Source organism: Nomascus leucogenys, chromosome 7b (genome assembly GCF_006542625.1).
Source record: "Nomascus leucogenys isolate Asia chromosome 7b, Asia_NLE_v1, whole genome shotgun sequence".
NCBI lineage: Eukaryota > Metazoa > Chordata > Mammalia > Primates > Hylobatidae > Nomascus > Nomascus leucogenys.
In genome coordinates this window covers 47,470,608-47,488,107 of record NC_044387.1, presented here as the reverse complement: position 1 = coordinate 47,488,107, position 17,500 = coordinate 47,470,608, and the positions used below count along the sequence as shown (strand labels likewise).

Genomic DNA, 17,500 nt, shown 5'->3' with positions numbered 1-17,500 from the left:
GAGGCCCAGGCCTGGGCACGAAGGGAGAGAGGCCTCCATTGTCCCGCAGGGGCCGAAATGCACTCGGTGCATCCCTGGTGACCTTGGGGACCCTTCCGTGATCATCAAATCCTTGGACTCTGGGGTCTTTGTCCTGCTCAGGCATCCCTGCCTTGCTCTCCTCAACACTGCCTTCCCTGGTCACGAGTCTGGGGACAGCCGGGTGTTGTGGGCCCCAAAGGGGTGACTTCCTGCTCCTGGGCCCCACAGAGAGTCCTTGTGCTCAGTGCAGTGGCTGAGCTGGAGGATGCCCTGGAATTCGGAGCACACAGCACTGGCTTGCTGATCCCGGAAGGAAGACAGGGCTTGCAGGATCACGGAAGGATTGTCTTGACACCACTGATGCGAAGTGTCCCGGTGCTTGCAAGATGGCCTGCCACTCAGACCAGGGGCAGGAGCAACGGGGAGATCCCACAAGCAAAGTGAACTTGGGGATGGGCTGAACGGGCTCCAGGCAATTGAGCCCTACTGGCAGGTCCTCGGCCTGGGCCCGGACAGGAATAAGGGGCACAGAGTGCCCAGGTAACCGCTCCTGGGAGCAGTGGGGAACGGTCGGATGCTTCAGCTCTCCAGAGCTGGGCTCTGAGCGTCCTCGTGGAGCTACCAACTTGGCCAAAGGCTAAGCCAGCAATGAGCTGTGTTGCCGGCCAATGCGCCTTTTAAACCTGAGGGAGTGCGTGTGCACATAATGGCGCCAGTGACAGAGCGACCTTTATGTGGCCAGGCAACGCGCCTAGGAAACCTGAGGGAGTGGCTGCGTGTGCACATAATGGCGCCAGTGACAGAGCGACCTTTATGTGGCCGGGCAACGCGCCTTTTAAACCTGAGGGAGTGGCTGCGTGTGCACATAATGGCGCCAGTGACAGAGCGACCTTAACGCAGCAAGGTACCCGCGCAACGCACTTGCTGGCAATGGCGGGAGGCGGACGTTGGGGGGCATGCAGTAGGTACTGGAAAGAGAGACGCGGGCACAAAGGACGCGGGAAGAACAGGTACCAACAATGGCTGCAGATCTGCCCGTGGATCGCTGAAGATTCCTGTTCTCCTGCTCAGGCGGGGATTGCAGTGAGCTGAGATCGCACCATTGCACTCCAGCCTGGGCAACAAGAGCGAAACTTCGTCACAGGCACACACACACACACACAAAAGAAAGAAAGAAAAAATAGTGGCCAGGTGTGGGGGCTCATGCATCCCAGCACTTTGGGATGTCGGGGCGAGCGGATCAGGAGATCAGGAATTGGAGACCAGCCTGGCCAACATAGTGAAACCCCGTCTACCCCGTCTCTAGTAAAAATACACATTTAGTCAGACATGGTGGCACGCGCGTGTAGTACCAGCTACTCGGGCGGCTGAGACAGCACAATGACTTGAACCCGGGGTCGGGGCAGGGATTGCGATGCGCCGAGATCGCGTCACTGCACTCCAGCCTGGGCAACGGAGCCAGACTCTGTCTTTTTTTTTTTTTTTTTTTTTTTTTGAGACGGAGTCTCCCTCTGTCGCCCAGGCTGGATTCCAGTGGCCTGATCTCGGCTCACCGCAAGCTCCGCCTAGCGGGTTCACGCCATTCTCCTGCCTCAGCCTCTGGAGTAGCTGGGACTACAGGCGCTCGCGACCACACCCGGCTAATTTTTTCTATTTTTAGTAGAGAGGGGGTTTCACCGTGTTAGCCAGGATGGTGTCGATCTCCTGACCTCGTGATCAGCTCGCCTCGGCCTACCAAAGTGCTGGGATTAAAGGCGTGAGCCACCGCGCCCGGCCGAGAAAAAAGGCCGGGCGCGGTGACATGACCTGAGATCTCGCCACTGCACTCCAGCCTGGGTGACAGTGCGAACCTCCGTCTCAAAAAATAAATAAATAAATAAATAAATAAATAAATAAATAAATAAATAAAATAAGAGAGCGAGAGACAGGGAGAAAAATTTTATTAATTCAATGCACTTTTATGCCTGTGTTCTTCAATTTGCTTAGGAAACACCCACACTTGAGAGCTGGGACTCTGGCCCTGATTGTAGACATGAAATATATGGTTTCTTGCAAAAAATAGACACTGAATAATTACGAGTTAGTTGAGCTAAAAATCCATTTGGTTTCTTCCATATTTTTCCAAAATTTTCGTCCTTTTTTTTTTAAGATAGAGTTTCGCTCTGGTCCCCCAGGCTGGAGTGCAATGGCGCGATCTCAGCACCTGCTGGCGATAGGGGTAGGCTGGGGGACGCTTGCGGGATAGGTACTGGAAGGAGAGGCACGCGCGCAAAAGATATGGGAAGACTAAGCGCTTACAATGGCTGCAGATCCGCCAGTGGATCGCTGAAGATTCCTGCTCTCCTGCTCAGACCGGGATTGCAGTGAGCTGAGATAGCACCATTGCACTCCAATCTGGGCAACAAGAGCGAAACTTCGTCACACACACACACACACAAACGCACACACACACACAAACGCACACACACACACACACACAAAAGAAAGAAAGAAAAAATAGTGGCCAGGTGTGGGGGCTCACGCATCCCAGCACTTTGGGAGGTCGGGGTGGGCGGATCAGGAGATCAGGAGTTGGAGAAAAGCCTGGCCAACATGGTGAAACTCCGCCTCTACTAAAAATACAAAAATTAGCCGAGCGTGGTGGCACACCTCTTAATTCCAGCTACTTGGGAGGCTGAGGCAGGACAATCGCTTGAACCTGGGTTGCAGTGAGCTGGGATCACACCACTACACTCTGTCCTGGGTGACAGAGTAAGACTCAGTCTCAGAAAAAAAAAAAAAAAGGATATTCTAAAGCCGTGTAGATCATAGGAAAAGTTCTATTTTACAGAACTGTCACCGCACTAAGCCTTGAATTCCATGGGCCCTACCTATTAAATAAATGCCTATAGCACCCACCAACCATTGAGACAATCACAAATGCTTCCACAAATTCCTAAAATGACCCTCAGGCTCATAAAAAAACAAATCAGAATTCACCAGAAGATCCTGGGTCCCTACCTGGTCAAGACGGAGGAATCACTGGCTGACACTCCTGCCTAGAGCCCCTCTAGAGCCCCCGGGCAGAGATTACAGAGCAGAGGAGCTAAGGAGCACAGTTCACAGCACTTCCAGTGTCTTGGAGAAGGGGAAGTGGTGGAAATTACCACCATCTCTTCTCCAACTTTGCTCAAGGGTGTCACATCAGCACACATCACTGAGACCTCTAATCCAGGAAAGCCAAGGTTTGGGAGAATAAAAAGTAGCTCTCCTCATAAAAACACTGTGGATCCTGCCTCTGTGTTCTAAGAATAATCTGAAACAACAATAGTCCATGAAGTATGCCTCATGTATTTGTCAAACAGTGTTTCTTAAAAACACCAAAACAGATGTACTACTCCCAAAATAACAGGGAAAGGCATTGAAGGCCTTGAGCCTCTCCCAGGCAGGTACCTCTTACAGTTCACTGAATCCTCACACGATCCCAGGTGGGTATGTCTAGATGGAGGAACTAAGGATCAGAGATTGCAAGTAATTCTCTCCAGCTCAATTCATTCTTGAGGAACAACGGTCTGAATTCAAACCCCACTTCACTTCTGCCACTCCATGTGGCCTCCACATAACACAAGTTAGGAATGCCAGATTTTGATCTCAATGAATATTTCACAACATATCAACAAACTGTAACAACACTAAAACTACACAGCTCAACCTGCCCCTTCTAGATTTGTCTACTTGTCCAATGTTGTCACCAGTGCTGGTATACTTTTTGCTTTTGAGACGAAGTCTTGCTCTTCTCCTCCAGTCTGGAGTGCGACGGCATGATCTTGGCTCACTACATCCTCTCCCTCCCGGGTTCAAGCGCTTCTCCTCCCTCAGCCTCCCGAGTAGCTGGGATTACGGGCACCTGCCACCACGTCTGGCTAATTTTTGTATTTTTAGTAGAGATAGGTTTCACCATGTTGGCCAGGCTGGTCTCGAACTCCTGCCCTCAGATGATCTGCCCTCGGCCTCCCAAAGTGCTGGGATTACAAGCTTGAGCTACCACGCCGGGCCCGTGCTGGTATTCTTAAATCGAAATTTTTTATTTTGAAGGGACTAACTATCATGTTATTTAACATAAAACCTTTCTTAGAGCAGAATACTTATTGCCAGGTCTAGATTAATATGTATTAAATTAGAGCTGTAAAAGTAAAATTCTTAGTTGTAATCATACTAATTGGAAGAAGGGAATGAGGGATGGGCATGAGTTGAAAAACTATGCTCACTACCTGGGTGACGGGATCCGTACCCCAAACCTCAGCATCGTGCAACATACCCATGCAACAAACCTGTGGGTGTACCCCTTGAGTCTAAAATAAATTATTGAAATGTATTAAAATTACTTTTTTAAACAATTATTGAAATTATTTTTAAAATCATACAATTTATATATACCTACTTTAAAATTTAAAATATTTGTCGTAATTTAATATTAAAATATTATTTGGGTGAAGACACAAACCACTCTCATTAGAGAAATAAACCCGTCATTTACGAGGCTGCAATCTGGGTGGCCTGAACGCTCACTAGAATGTCCCAGTGCTCCTCAGGACAGGGTTCACAGCTCTGGGAGCCCTGCCCAAAGCTAATGATACATTCACAGCCACACAGGAAGCTCCAGAGTTTCCTTTACTTCTCCAAGGAGATCATATAATTAAAACCTCCTGAGGAAAACAAAGGGCTATCTCTTACCTTCCACATAAGGTAGACATAATACTACTTAAAAATCAACTCACAGATTCTTTACTAGAAATGAAAAATATCTTGGAAGCCATTTTACAGGAAACTCTACATGCAACACCAACAAAAAAATATTCTTGTAGTTACAAGAGTCTACTGTGGGAGGATCCTGACTACTAAAAAGTTATGAGGCAAGTCATTGTGGGCACAACATTTATTTATCAATAAATCAATTTATTCCGTGTCCAGGCAAGCCAAGCACCGATTCTCTGGGAACCTAGTCAAGAAGGGCTCAAATATATGGGCATATAAAGACTAGGACAGGCCGGCCATGGTGGCTCATGCCTCTAATCCCAGCACTTTGGGAGGCCAAGGCAGGTGGATCACTTGAGGTCAGAAGTTTGAGACCAGCCTAGCCAACATGATGAAACCCTGTCTCTACCAAAAATATAAAAAATTAGCTGGATGTGGTGGTGCGTGCCTGTAATCCCAGCTAATCCGGAGGCTGAGGCAGGAGAATCGCTTGAACCCAGGGGGCGGAGGTTGCAGTGAGCCCAGATCGCACCCCTGCACTCCAGCCTGGGCGACAGAGTGAGACTCATGTCAAAAAGAAAAAAAAAAAGAAGATGTGCCCAACCTTCATGTCACATAGTCCCGAGGCTACTACGTGAAGGAACAATTTGCCTGGAGAGATGTCTGCTCGTACCTTACCAATGAGGGTATCCAGTATCTCCATGATTACCTTCATCTGCCCCCGGAGATTGTGCCTGCCACCCCATGCCACAGCCGTCCAGGGACTGGCAGACCTCGGCCTAAAGGTCTGGAGGGTGAGCGACCTGCAGGACTCACAAGAGGGGAGGCCCACAGAGCTACCTACAGAGGGAGTGCTCTGCCCCCTGGTGCCGACAAGAAAGCCGAGGCTGGGGCTGGGTCAGCAACCGAATTCCAGTTTAGAGGCAGATTTGGTCGTGGACGTGGTCAGCCACGTCAGTAAAATTGGAGAGGATTATTTTGCATTGAATAAACTTACAGCCAAAAAGACTTAAAAAAAAAGAAAAAAGTTACATTATGTCGCAAATGAACCCGTTGCAATGATCATACAGGTTTTTTCCTTTGACAGTTTGTACTACTTTAATAGTTTTTTCTTTTATTACATCATCTTAGTTTCCTAGGAAAACCCAACTTGGTCGTGATACATGTTTAATCCATTTCTGGATTATTTGCTAATATTTTATTTAGCATTTTTGCATATATATCCGTAAGAAGTTAGTCTATACTTTTGCCTCCTTGTATATTTATGTCTGGTTTCGTATTAAGCTTATACTAAATTCACAATGAGTTGGGGAGAAGTCCATTTGCTTCTTTTTCTGAATGATTATGTAGGCCAGGGCTGGGGGCGGTGGCTCACGCCTGTAATCCCAGCACTTTGGGAGGCCAAGGTGGGCAGATCACAAGGACAGGAGGTCGAGACCATGCTGGCTAACACGGTGAAACCCCGTCTCTACTAAAAATACAAAAAATTAGCCGGGTTTTGTGGCAGGCGCTTGTAGTCCCAGCTACTCCGGAGGCTGAGGCAGCAGAATGGCGTGAACCCGGGAGGCGGAGCTTGCAGTCAGCCCAGATCGCGCCACTGCACTCCAGCCTGGGTGACAGAGCCAGACTCCGTCTCAAAAAAAAAAAAAGAGATTATGTAGGCCAGGCACTGTGGCTCATTCACTTTGGGAGCCGAGGCGGCGGATTACCTGAGGTCGGGAGTTCAAGAACACCCTGGCTAACGTGGTGAAACCCCATCTCTACTAAAACTACAAAAAATTAGCCAGGCACACCTGTAATCCCAGCTACTGTGGAGGCTGAAGCAGGAGAATCACTTGAACCTGGGAGGCGGAGTTTGCGGTGAGTGGAGATCACAGCACTGCACTCCAGTCTGGGCTACAGAGTGAGACTTCCTCTCAGAAATAAATACATTAATTAATTATTTTTTTAAAATTTTGTAGAAGATAAAGACTTTCTGTTTTTTTTTAATGTTTGCCAGACTTATCTACAAAATCATCTGGGCCAGGTGCTTTCCTTTGGTTTTGTTTTTTGTGAGATTTTTGAGGGGATGGGATACAGATTTTAAAATAAACCTTCAATTCCTTTAATGGTTCTAGATCTAGACATAATTTTCTGTTTCTTCTTACTTCGTTTTTATGAAGTCATATTTTTCTTTTGAGATGGAATTTCTCTGATGCCCAGGCTAGACTGCAGTCACCAGATCTTGGCTCACTGCAACCTCCGCCTCCCGGGTTCAAGTGATTCTCCTGCCTCAGGCTCCCGAATAGCTGGGATTACAAGCGTGTGCCACCACGCCCAGCTAATTTTTGTATTTTTAGTAGAGTTGGGGTTTTACTATGTTGGCCAGGCTGGTCTCAAACTCCTGACGTCAGGTGATCCGCCAACCTTGGCCTCCTAAAGTGCTGGGATTACAGGTGTTAGCCACCCCACCTGGCCTGAGTTATAGTTCTCTATAAAACTGTTTTGATATTTTCAAAAATCACCGCATAACATGGTTTATGTAATGTCCTTATGATTTTTGTCCTAGTATCATTTATTTATTTATTTATTTATTTATTTATTTATTTATTTATTGAGATTGAGTCTCACTCTATCACCAAGGCTGGAGTGCAATCCCCCCGCCTCCGCCTTTCAAACTGCCACCGCGCCCGGCCTTTTTTTTAAGACAGAGTCTCCGCCAGGCACCGTGGGCTCACGCCTTTAATCCCAGCACATTGGTGGCTCACGCCTTTAATCCTAGCACTTTGGTAGGCCGAGGGGGGCTCATCACGAGGTCAGGTGATCGAGACCATCCTGGCTAACACGGTGAAACCCCGTCTCTACTAAAAATACAAAAAATTAGCCAGGTGTGGTGGCGGGCACCTGTAGTCCCAGCTACTCCAGAGGCTGAGGCAGGAGAATGGCGTGAACCCGGTAGGCGGAGCTTGCGGTGAGCTGAGATCAGGCCACTGGAATCCAGCCTGGGCGACAGAGGAAGACTCCGTCTCAAAAAAAAAAAAAAAAAAAGATTCTGGCTCTGTTGCCCAGGCTGGAGTGCAGTGGCGCGATCTCGGCGCATCACAATCCCTGCCCCGCCTCTGGGTTCAAGTGATTCTCCTGTCTCAGCCGCCCGAGTAGCTGGTACTACACGCGCGTGCCACCATGTCTGACTAAATTTGTATTTTTACTAGAGACGGGGTTTCACTATGTTGGCCAGGCTGGTCTCCAACTCCTATATCCTGATCCGCCCGCCCTGACATCCCAAAGTGCTGGGATGCGTGAGCCGCCACACCTGGCCACTATTTTTTCTTTCTTTCTTTTGTGTGTGTGTGTGTGTGTGTGTGTGTGTCTGTTACGAAGTTTCGCTCTTGTTGCCCAGGCTGGAGTGCAATGGTGCGATCTCAGCTCACTGCAATCCCCGCCTGAGCAGTAGAGCAGGCATCTTCAGTGATCCACTGGCGGATCTGCAGCCATTGTGCGCGCCTGGTCTTCCCATTGCTTTGTAAGAGCGCCTCTCCTTCCAGTACCTATCCCGCGAGCGTCCCCCAGCCTCCCCCCATTGCCAGCAGGTGCTGAGATGGCGCCATTCCACTTCAGCCTGGGGACAAGAGCGAAACTCCATCTCAAAAAAAAAAAAAAAAAAGGATGAAAGTTTTGGAAAAATATGGAAGAAACGAAGTGGATTTCTAGCTCAACTAAATCGTAATCATTCACTGTCAATTTTTGCAAAAAACCATATATTTCATGTCCACAATCAGGGCCACAGTCCCAGCTCTCAAGTGTGGGTGTTTCCTAAGCAAATTGAAGAACACAGGCATAAAAGTGCATTAAATTAATAAACTTTTTCTCTCCGTCTCTCTCTCTCTCTTTTTTTTTTTTTTTTTAGACGGAGGTTCACACTGTCACCCAGGCTGGAGTGCAGTGGCGAGATCTCAGGTCACTGCAACCTCCGCCTCCCAAGTTCAGGCCACTCTCCTGCCTCAGCCTCCGGAGTTGGTGGGACTACAGGCGCCCGCCACCACGCCCGGCTAATTCTTTGTAGTTTTAGTAGAGACGGGGTTTCGCTATGTTGGCCAGGCTGGTCTCCAACTCCTGACCTCGTGATCCGCCCGCCTCTGCCTCCCAAAGTGCCACCGCGCCCGGCCTTTTTCTTTAAGACAGAGTCTCAGCCGGGCGCCGTGGCTCACGCCTTTAATCCCAGCACTTTGGTAGGCCGAGGCGGGCTGATGACGAGGTCAGGTGATCGAGACCATCCTGGCTAACACGGTGAAACCCCGTCTCTACTAAAAATACAAAAAATTAGCCAGGTGTGGTGGCGGGCACCTGTAGTCCCAGCTACTCCAGAGGCTGAGGCAGGAGAATGGCGTGAACCCGCTAGGCGGAGCTTGCGGTGAGCTGAGATCAGGCCACTGGAATCCAGCCTGGGCGACAGAGGAAGACTCCGTCTCAAAAAAAAAAAAAAAAAAAGATTCTGGCTCTGTTGCCCAGGCTGGAGTGCAGTGGCGCGATCTCGGCGCATCACAATCCCTGCCCCGCCTCTGGGTTCAAGTGATTCTCCTGTCTCAGCCGCCCGAGTAGCTGGTACTACACGCGCGTGCCACCATGTCTGACTAAATTTGTATTTTTACTAGAGACGGGGTTTCACTATGTTGGCCGGGCTGGTCTCCAACTCCTAATCTCCTGATCCGCCCGCCCTGCCATCCCAAAGTGCTGGGATCCGTGAGCCCCCACACCTGGCCACTATTTTTTCTTTCTTTCTTTTGTGTGTGTGTGTGTGTGTGTGTGTGTGCGCGCCGCGCGCGTTGTGTGTGGTGTGTGTGTGTGTGTGTGACGAAGTTTCGCTCTTGTTGCCCAGGTTGAAGTGCAATGGTGCGATCTCAGCTCACTGCAATCCTGGTCTGAGCAGGAGAGCAGGAATCTTCAGCGATCCACTGGCGGATCTGCGGCTCTTGTGCGCGCCTGGCCTTCCCATGTCTTTTGTGCGGGCGCCTCTCCTTCCAGTACCTATCCTGCGAACGTCCCTCAGCCTCCCACCATTGCCAGCAGGTGCTGAGATCGCGCCATTGCACTCCAGCATGGGGGACAAGAGCGAAACTCTATCTTAAAAAAAAAAAAAATGGAGGCCGGGCGCGATGGCTCACGCTTGTAATCCCAGCACTTCGGGAGGCCGAGGCGGGCGGATCACGAGGTCAGGAGATCGAGACCACGGTGAAACCCCGTCTCTACTAAAAAAAAATACAAAAATAATTAGCCGGGCGTGGTGGCGGGCGCCTGTAGTCCCAGCTACTCGGGAGACTGAGGCAGGAGAATGACGTGAACCCGGGAGGCGGAGCTTGCAGTGAGTGGAGATCGCGCCACTGAGCTCCAGCCTGGGCCACAGAGCGAGACTCCGTCTCAAAAAAAAAAAAAAGAAAGAAAAGGGGGAAATGTGGGGAAAAGAAAGAGAGATCAGATTGTTACTGTGTCTGTGTAGAAAGAAGTAGACATAGGATACTCCATTTTGTTCTGTACTAAGAAAAATTCTGCCTTGGGATGCTCTTAATCTATAACCTTACCCCCAAACTCGTGCTCTCTGAAACATGTGCTGTGTCAACTCAGGGTTACATGGATTAAGGGCTGTGCAAGATGTGCTTCGTTAAACAGATGCTTGAAGGCAGCATGCTCGTTAAGAGTCATCACCACTCCCTAATCTCAAGTACCCAGGGACACGAACACTGCGGAAGGCCGCAGGGACCTCTGCCTAGGAAAGCCAGACACCTTTGTTCACGTGTTTATCTGCTGACCTTCTCTCCACTATTATCCCATGACCCTGCCACGTCCCCCTCTCCGAGAAACACCCAAGAATGATCAATAAATACTAAGGGAACTCAAATAAAAAAAATAATTAAATAAAAAGAAAAGTAAAATGGCCAAGAAACTCTTAGAACACGCTTTACAGTTCTAAAAATGTTTATCTTTTCTATTCTTTAATTGACTGGGGCTTCTGTTTAGGTTAATGCCATAAATGTTGATGACACAAAAGTGAAGTACAGAAAGAAAGTTAATAAAAATATTTATTTGGCATCTGGCAAACAACAACAACAAAAAAAACAAAAGTGCCACCCAACAGAGTTGCTCCCTGTGCCAGGTCCCACAGTCACCATGGAAGGGCTCTGCTGGGGCCCCCTGGTGTTCAGGCCCCCTCATGCCCTATTACCAATCGGCCTTTCTCTTTAAAGGGTTTCTTCTGACGGAAATGCCGAGCTCCGTCCGCCTCACTACTGTCAATTTCCATGGGCGTGGGTGGCGGGCTGGAACTGGCTCCAGAAATGCTTCCGTCCATGCTTACAGCTGGGAAGGGTGCAGCAATCAGGCAGAGGACCTGGGCTGAGTCCCAGAAGTAGAAAAAGGTGGGAGGAAGGGGAAATGAGGAGCCGAAGGGTAGAGCAAACAGCCAGAGGACCTGGGCTGAGTCCCAGAAGTAGAAAAAGTTGGGAGGAAGGGGAAATGAGGAGACGAACAGGAGGGGGCCTGGTGGTCCGTGCTGCATCCCAAACACAGGAACTGTGGAGGGGGTCCCTGCAGCAGAAGCTAGGGGGCCACTAGGCCCAGGCCGTCTTGGGGGTTGTGTCTTCCCTGCTGTGCATCCATACTGGGTGCTTTAGAAACAGAAGGCAGACCAGAAGCCCCTGCTGCAGGTGAGCACGAAGTGTAGGAAGGCCTTGAGGGTCTGCAGTCCGAGATGGCCTTGGCCTCAACCTGCAGTGCCCTGTTGATCCGCCGAACGCAGCCTCCTTCTCCCGGTCCAGGTCTTCAGCAGTGACCCGGAACCCCAGCTCTAACGGAGTGGCATCATCAGAGGCTCCCCTCGCCTGCGTGGCAGCAGGGGAAACTTGCGTCCACAGGGCCTAGAGGCCTGGGATCTGGGGGAGCCTTTCCTGGGGCGAGCGTCTGCCTTGGTGCACGCTGAGTGTGACCCGAAGAGACAGCCTGAGGTCTGTTCTCACTGACCTTCTTTGAGGAACTGAGGGTTGGTTGGCAGTGGGATGAGGCTGGCCCCCTCCTCCGCTTTAGCCACGGGAAGCCTCCCGTGGAGCTGTAGGAGCTCGAGATGGCGTTTCGTTTTGTGCCTGAGCTCGTGCAGGAGGTCTGGGGCCTCTGCTTGTCTCTGCTTCTGTCCTCTGGGCATGGAGGACTGTGTGCAGAGGCCCAGGCCTGGGCACGAAGGGAGAGAGGCCTCCATTGTCCCGCAGGGGCCGAAATGCACTCGGTGCATCCCTGGTGACCTTGGGGACCCTTCCGTGATCATCAAATCCTTGGACTCTGGGGTCTTTGTCCTGCTCAGGCATCCCTGCCTTGCTCTCCTCAACACTGCCTTCCCTGGTCACGAGTCTGGGGACAGCCGGGTGTTGTGGGCCCCAAAGGGGTGACTTCCTGCTCCTGGGCCCCACAGAGAGTCCTTGTGCTCAGTGCAGTGGCTGAGCTGGAGGATGCCCTGGAATTCGGAGCACACAGCACTGGCTTGCTGATCCCGGAAGGAAGACAGGGCTTGCAGGATCACGGAAGGATTGTCTTGACACCACTGATGCGAAGTGTCCCGGTGCTTGCAAGATGGCCTGCCACTCAGACCAGGGGCAGGAGCAACGGGGAGATCCCACAAGCAAAGTGAACTTGGGGATGGGCTGAACGGGCTCCAGGCAATTGAGCCCTACTGGCAGGTCCTCGGCCTGGGCCCGGACAGGAATAAGGGGCACAGAGTGCCCAGGTAACCGCTCCTGGGAGCAGTGGGGAACGGTCGGATGCTTCAGCTCTCCAGAGCTGGGCTCTGAGCGTCCTCGTGGAGCTACCAACTTGGCCAAAGGCTAAGCCAGCAATGAGCTGTGTTGCCGGCCAATGCGCCTTTTAAACCTGAGGGAGTGCGTGTGCACATAATGGCGCCAGTGACAGAGCGACCTTTATTGGCCAGGCAACGCGCCTAGGAAACCTGAGGAGTGGCTGCGTGTGCACATAATGGCGCCAGTGACAGAGCGACCTTTATGTGGCCGGGCAACGCGCCTTTTAAACCTGGGGAGTGGCTGCGTGTGCACATAATGGCGCCAGTGACAGAGCGACCTTAACGCAGCAAGGTACCCGCGCAACGCACTTGCTGGCAATGGCGGGAGGCGGACGTTGGGGGGCATGCAGTAGGTACTGGAAAGAGAGACGCGGGCACAAAGGACGCGGGAAAGAACAGGTACCAACAATGGCTGCAGATCTGCCCGTGGATCGCTGAAGATTCCTGTTCTCCTGCTCAGGCGGGATTGCAGTGAGCTGAGATCGCACCATTGCACTCCAGCCTGGGCAACAAGAGCGAAACTTCGTCACAGGCACACACACACACACAAAAAGAAAAGAAAGAAAAAATAGTGGCCAGGTGTGGGGGCTCATGCATCCCAGCACTTTGGGAGTCGGGGCGAGCGGATCAGGAGATCAGAATTGGAGACCAGCCTGGCCAACATAGTGAAACCCCGTCTACCCCGTCTCTAGTAAAAATACACATTTAGTCAGACATGGTGGCACGCGCGTGTATACCAGCTACTCGGGCGGCTGAAGACAGCACAATGACTTGAACCCGGGTCGGGGCAGGGATTGCGATGCGCCGAGATCGCGTCACTGCACTCCAGCCTGGGCAACGGAGCCAGACTCTGTCTTTTTTTTTTTTTTTTTTTTTTTTTGAGACGGAGTCTCCCTCTGTCGCCCAGGCTGGATTCCAGTGGCCTGATCTCGGCTCACCGCAAGCTCCGCCTAGCGGGTTCACGCCATTCTCCTGCCTCAGCCTCTGGAGTAGCTGGGACTACAGGCGCTCGCGACCACACCCGGCTAATTTTTTCTATTTTTAGTAGAGAGGGGGTTTCACCGTGTTAGCCAGGATGGTGTCGATCTCCTGACCTCGTGATCAGCTCGCCTCGGCCCTACCAAAGTGCTGGGATTAAAGGCGTGAGCCACCGCGCCCGGCCGAGAAAAAAGGCCGGGCGCGGTGACATGACCTGAGATCTCGCCACTGCACTCCAGCCTGGGTGACAGTGCGAACCTCCGTCTCAAAAAAATAAATAAAAAATAAATAAATAAATAAATAAATAAAAATAAGAGAGCGAGAGACAGGGAGAAAAATTTTATTAATTCAATGCACTTTTATGCCTGTGTTCTTCAATTTGCTTAGGAAACACCCACACTTGAGAGCTGGGACTCTGGCCCCTGATTGTAGACATGAAATATATGGTTTTCTTGCAAAAAATAGACACTGAATAATTACGAGTTAGTTGAGCTAAAATCCATTTGGTTTCTTCCATATTTTTCCAAAATTTTCGTCCTTTTTTTTTTAAGATAGGTTCGCTCTGGTCCCCAGGCTGGAGTGCAATGGCGCGATCTCAGCACCTGCTGGCGATAGGGGGAGGCTGGGGGACGCTTGCGGATAGTACTGGAAGGAGAGGCACGCGCACAAAGATATGGGAAGACTAGCGCTTACAATGGCTGCAGATCCGCCAGTGGATCGCTGAAGATTCCTGCTCTCCTGCTCAGGCCGGGATTGCAGTGAGCTGAGGATAGCACCATTGCACTCCAATCTGGGCAACAAGAGCGAAACTTCGTCACACACACACACACAACCACACCACACACAAACGCACACACACACACAACACAAAGAAAGAAAGAAAAAATAGTGGCCAGGTGTGGGGCTCACGCATCCCAGCACTTGGGAGGTCGGGTGGGCGGATCAGGAAGATCAGGATTGGAGAAAAGCCTGGCCAACATAGTGAAACCCCGTCTCTAGTAAAAATACAAATTTAGTCAGACATGTGGCAACCGCCTGTATACCAGCTACTCGGGCGGCTGAGACAGGAGAATCACTTGAACCCGGAGGCGGGCAGGATGTGATCGCCGAGATCCGCCCACTGCACTCCAGCCTGCGCAACACAGCCAGACTCTGATTTTTTTTTCTTTTTTGAGACGGAGTCTTCCTCTGTCGCCCCAGGCTGGATTTCCAGTGGCCTGATCTCGCTCACCGCAAGCTCCGCCTACCGGGTTCACGCCATTCTTCCTGCCTCAGACTCTGGTAGTAGCTGGGACTACAGGGCCCGCCACCACACCTGGCTAATTTTTGTATTTTAGTACAGACGGGGTTTCACCGTGTTAGCCAGATGGTCTCGATCACCTGACCTCGTCATCAGCCCGCCTCGGCCTACCAAATGCTGAGGATTAAAGGCGTGAGCCACGGCGGCCCTGCGGAGACTCTGTCTTAAAAAAAAAGGCCAGGCGCGGTGGCACTTTGGGAGGCAGAGGCTGTTGTAAATGGGATTGCCTTCTTAATTTCTTTCCCAACCAGACCATTATTGGTGTATAGAAATGCTGCTGATTTTGTTGTTGTTGTTGTTGATTCTGTATCCTGCAACTGACTGTATTAATTTATTTATCAAGTCTAGGGCTTTTCTGGTGGAGCCTTTACATGCTTCTAGATCCAAGATCACATCTTCATCAGACAAGAAGAATTCGATGTCCTCTTTTCCAGTGTGGATGCCTTTTATTGTTTTCTCTTGCCTGATTGTGTGATGTCGAATAGGAGTGGTGAGAATGGGCATCCTCGTCTTGTTCCTGTTTACAGAGGAAACGATTTCAACTTTTCCCCATTCTATAGTAGGTTAGCTATGGCTTGTCGTATCAGCTTTTATTATTTTCAGGTATGTTTTTTTTTGCTTGTTAGTTTGTTTTTGTTTTTTGAGGCAGTCTCACTCTTGCCGCCCAGGGTGGAGCGCAATGGTGTGATCTTGGCTCACTGCTACCTCCGCCTCCTGGGTTCAAGCAATTCTCCTGCCTCAGCCGAGATCTCGGCTCACTGCAACCTCCACCTCCTGGGTTCAAGCAATTCTCCTGTCTCAGCCTCCCAAGTATCTGGGACGACAGGCACACGTCAAAACGCTCGGCTAATTTTTGTATTTTTAGTAGAGATGGGGTTTCGCCATATCGGTCAGGCTGGTCTCGAACTCCTGACCTCAGGTGATCGACCTGTCTTAGCCTCCCAAAGTGCTAGGATTACAGGTGTACATTTATTTATTTATTTGCGATGGAATCTTGCTCTGTATTTATTAATTTATTTATTTGAGATGGAGTCTTGCTCCATCACCCAGGCTAGAGTGCAGTGGCAATCTCAGCTCACTGCAACCTCTGCCTTCCAGGTTCAAGCGTTCTCCTGCCTCAGTGTCCGAGTAGCTGGGATTACAGGTGCCTGCCACCACAGCTGGCTAATTTTTGTATTTTTAGTAGAGACAGTGTTTCACCGTCTTGGCCAGGCTGGTCTCGGACTGCTGACCTCATGAACCACCTCAGCCTCCCAAAGTGTTGGGATTACAGGCCTAAGGCACCGTGCTCGGCCATATTTATTTATTTAATTATTTAGAGACAAGTTTGCTCTGTCACCCAGGCTGGAGTGCAGTGGCGCCATCTCAGCTCACTGCAGCCTCCGCCTCTGAGGATTAAGCAATTCTCATGCCTCAGCCTCCTGAGTAACTGGGACTACAGGTACGCACCACCACGCAGGGATTTTTTTTCTATTTTTTTGTAGAGACACAGTTTCACCATGTTGGCCAGGCTGGTCTCGAACTCCTGATCTTAGGTGATCTGACAGCCTCGTCCTCTCAAAGTAGTCGATTACAGGCATGAGCCACCGTGCCCGCCTCTCACTACATTTAAATGACACCAGTGGCTCACGCCTGTAATCCAGCACTTTGGGAGGCCAAGGCAGGTGGATCACCTGAAGTCAGGAGTTCGACACGAGCCTGGCCAACATGGGGAAACCCCGTCTCTAGTAAAAATACAAAAATTAGTCAGGCGTGGTGGTACAAGCCTGTAGTCCCAGCTACTTGGAAGGCTGAGGCAGGAGAATCACTTTAACCAGGAGGCAGAGGTTGCAGTGAGCCAATTCATGCCACTGCACTCCAGCTTGGGACAGAGTGAGACCTGTCTCAAAAAAAAAAAAAGAAAAAAATATGATGCCGGGGCATCTGGGCCTGAATACCTGCACGAGCACAGTCATGTCCAGGCCAGGGCTGCCGGTCGAGGTCCAGCCCCATCTCTTCCAGCAGAAAGGCAGCAAGCTTGCGGGGCGGCTGGGGGACAAGATCCCAGGATCTCAGCCTCTGCTCACGGATCAGCTCTGAGACCCCGAGTGAGCTGGGGGTGCTCTGTGCATTGGTTTCCCCAGCTGTCAAGTAAAGGGATTGGATGAGGAGTCTTGTCGAGGTGGAATGATCTCAGATTTGGGGCAGCAGTGAATGATCCCGCTCCCTGGGCCATGCCAGTGGCCCGGCCTCGGCTGAACACAGCCCCAACACTCTGGAATGGGGAGGAGGGGCAGTCGGCTCTTGCTCCTAGTAAGAGAGATGCAATAGGGCTCTGTGGCTGAGCTGGGTGCCTTGCCTCACACCTGTAATCCCAACATTTGAGAGGCCGAGGCAGGAGGATTGCTTGAGGCCGGGAATTTTGAGAATAGCCTGGACAACATAGCCAGACCCCATGTCTACAAAATAAGAATAAAACAGGTGCAATGGCACCAGCTATAGTCCAAGCTACTTGGCAGGCTGAGGCAGGAGGGTCCCTTGAGTCCGGGGATTGGAGGCTGCATTGAGCTATAATCGCACCACTGCACTCCAGCTTGGGTGACAAAGTGGGACCCTGTCTCTAAAAGAACAAAAATAGGCCTGTGAGCATGGGTTTGATTTTCAAACAGGACCCG

The 17,500-nt window shown here is 50.7% G+C and overlaps 1 protein-coding gene and 1 pseudogene across 1 annotated transcript in view; both read right to left on the bottom strand.

Annotated features, from left to right (window-relative positions):
- The window catches only part of LOC115835842 (putative POM121-like protein 1), a 6,453-nt gene extending 995 nt beyond the window's left edge, over window positions 1–5,458 (bottom strand). The window contains 5 exon segments of the mRNA XM_030815160.1: window positions 1–162; window positions 165–399; window positions 509–658; window positions 2,225–2,269; window positions 5,429–5,458. The exon segment at window positions 1–162 is cut by the window's left edge and continues 995 nt beyond it. Coding sequence (XP_030671020.1) covers window positions 1–162; window positions 165–399; window positions 509–658; window positions 2,225–2,269; window positions 5,429–5,458 — 622 coding nt within the window.
- A 5,469-nt stretch (window positions 5,459–10,927) lies between these two features.
- LOC115835841 lies at window positions 10,928–16,801 on the bottom strand (annotated as a pseudogene).
- Window positions 16,802–17,500: the final 699 nt, after the last annotated feature.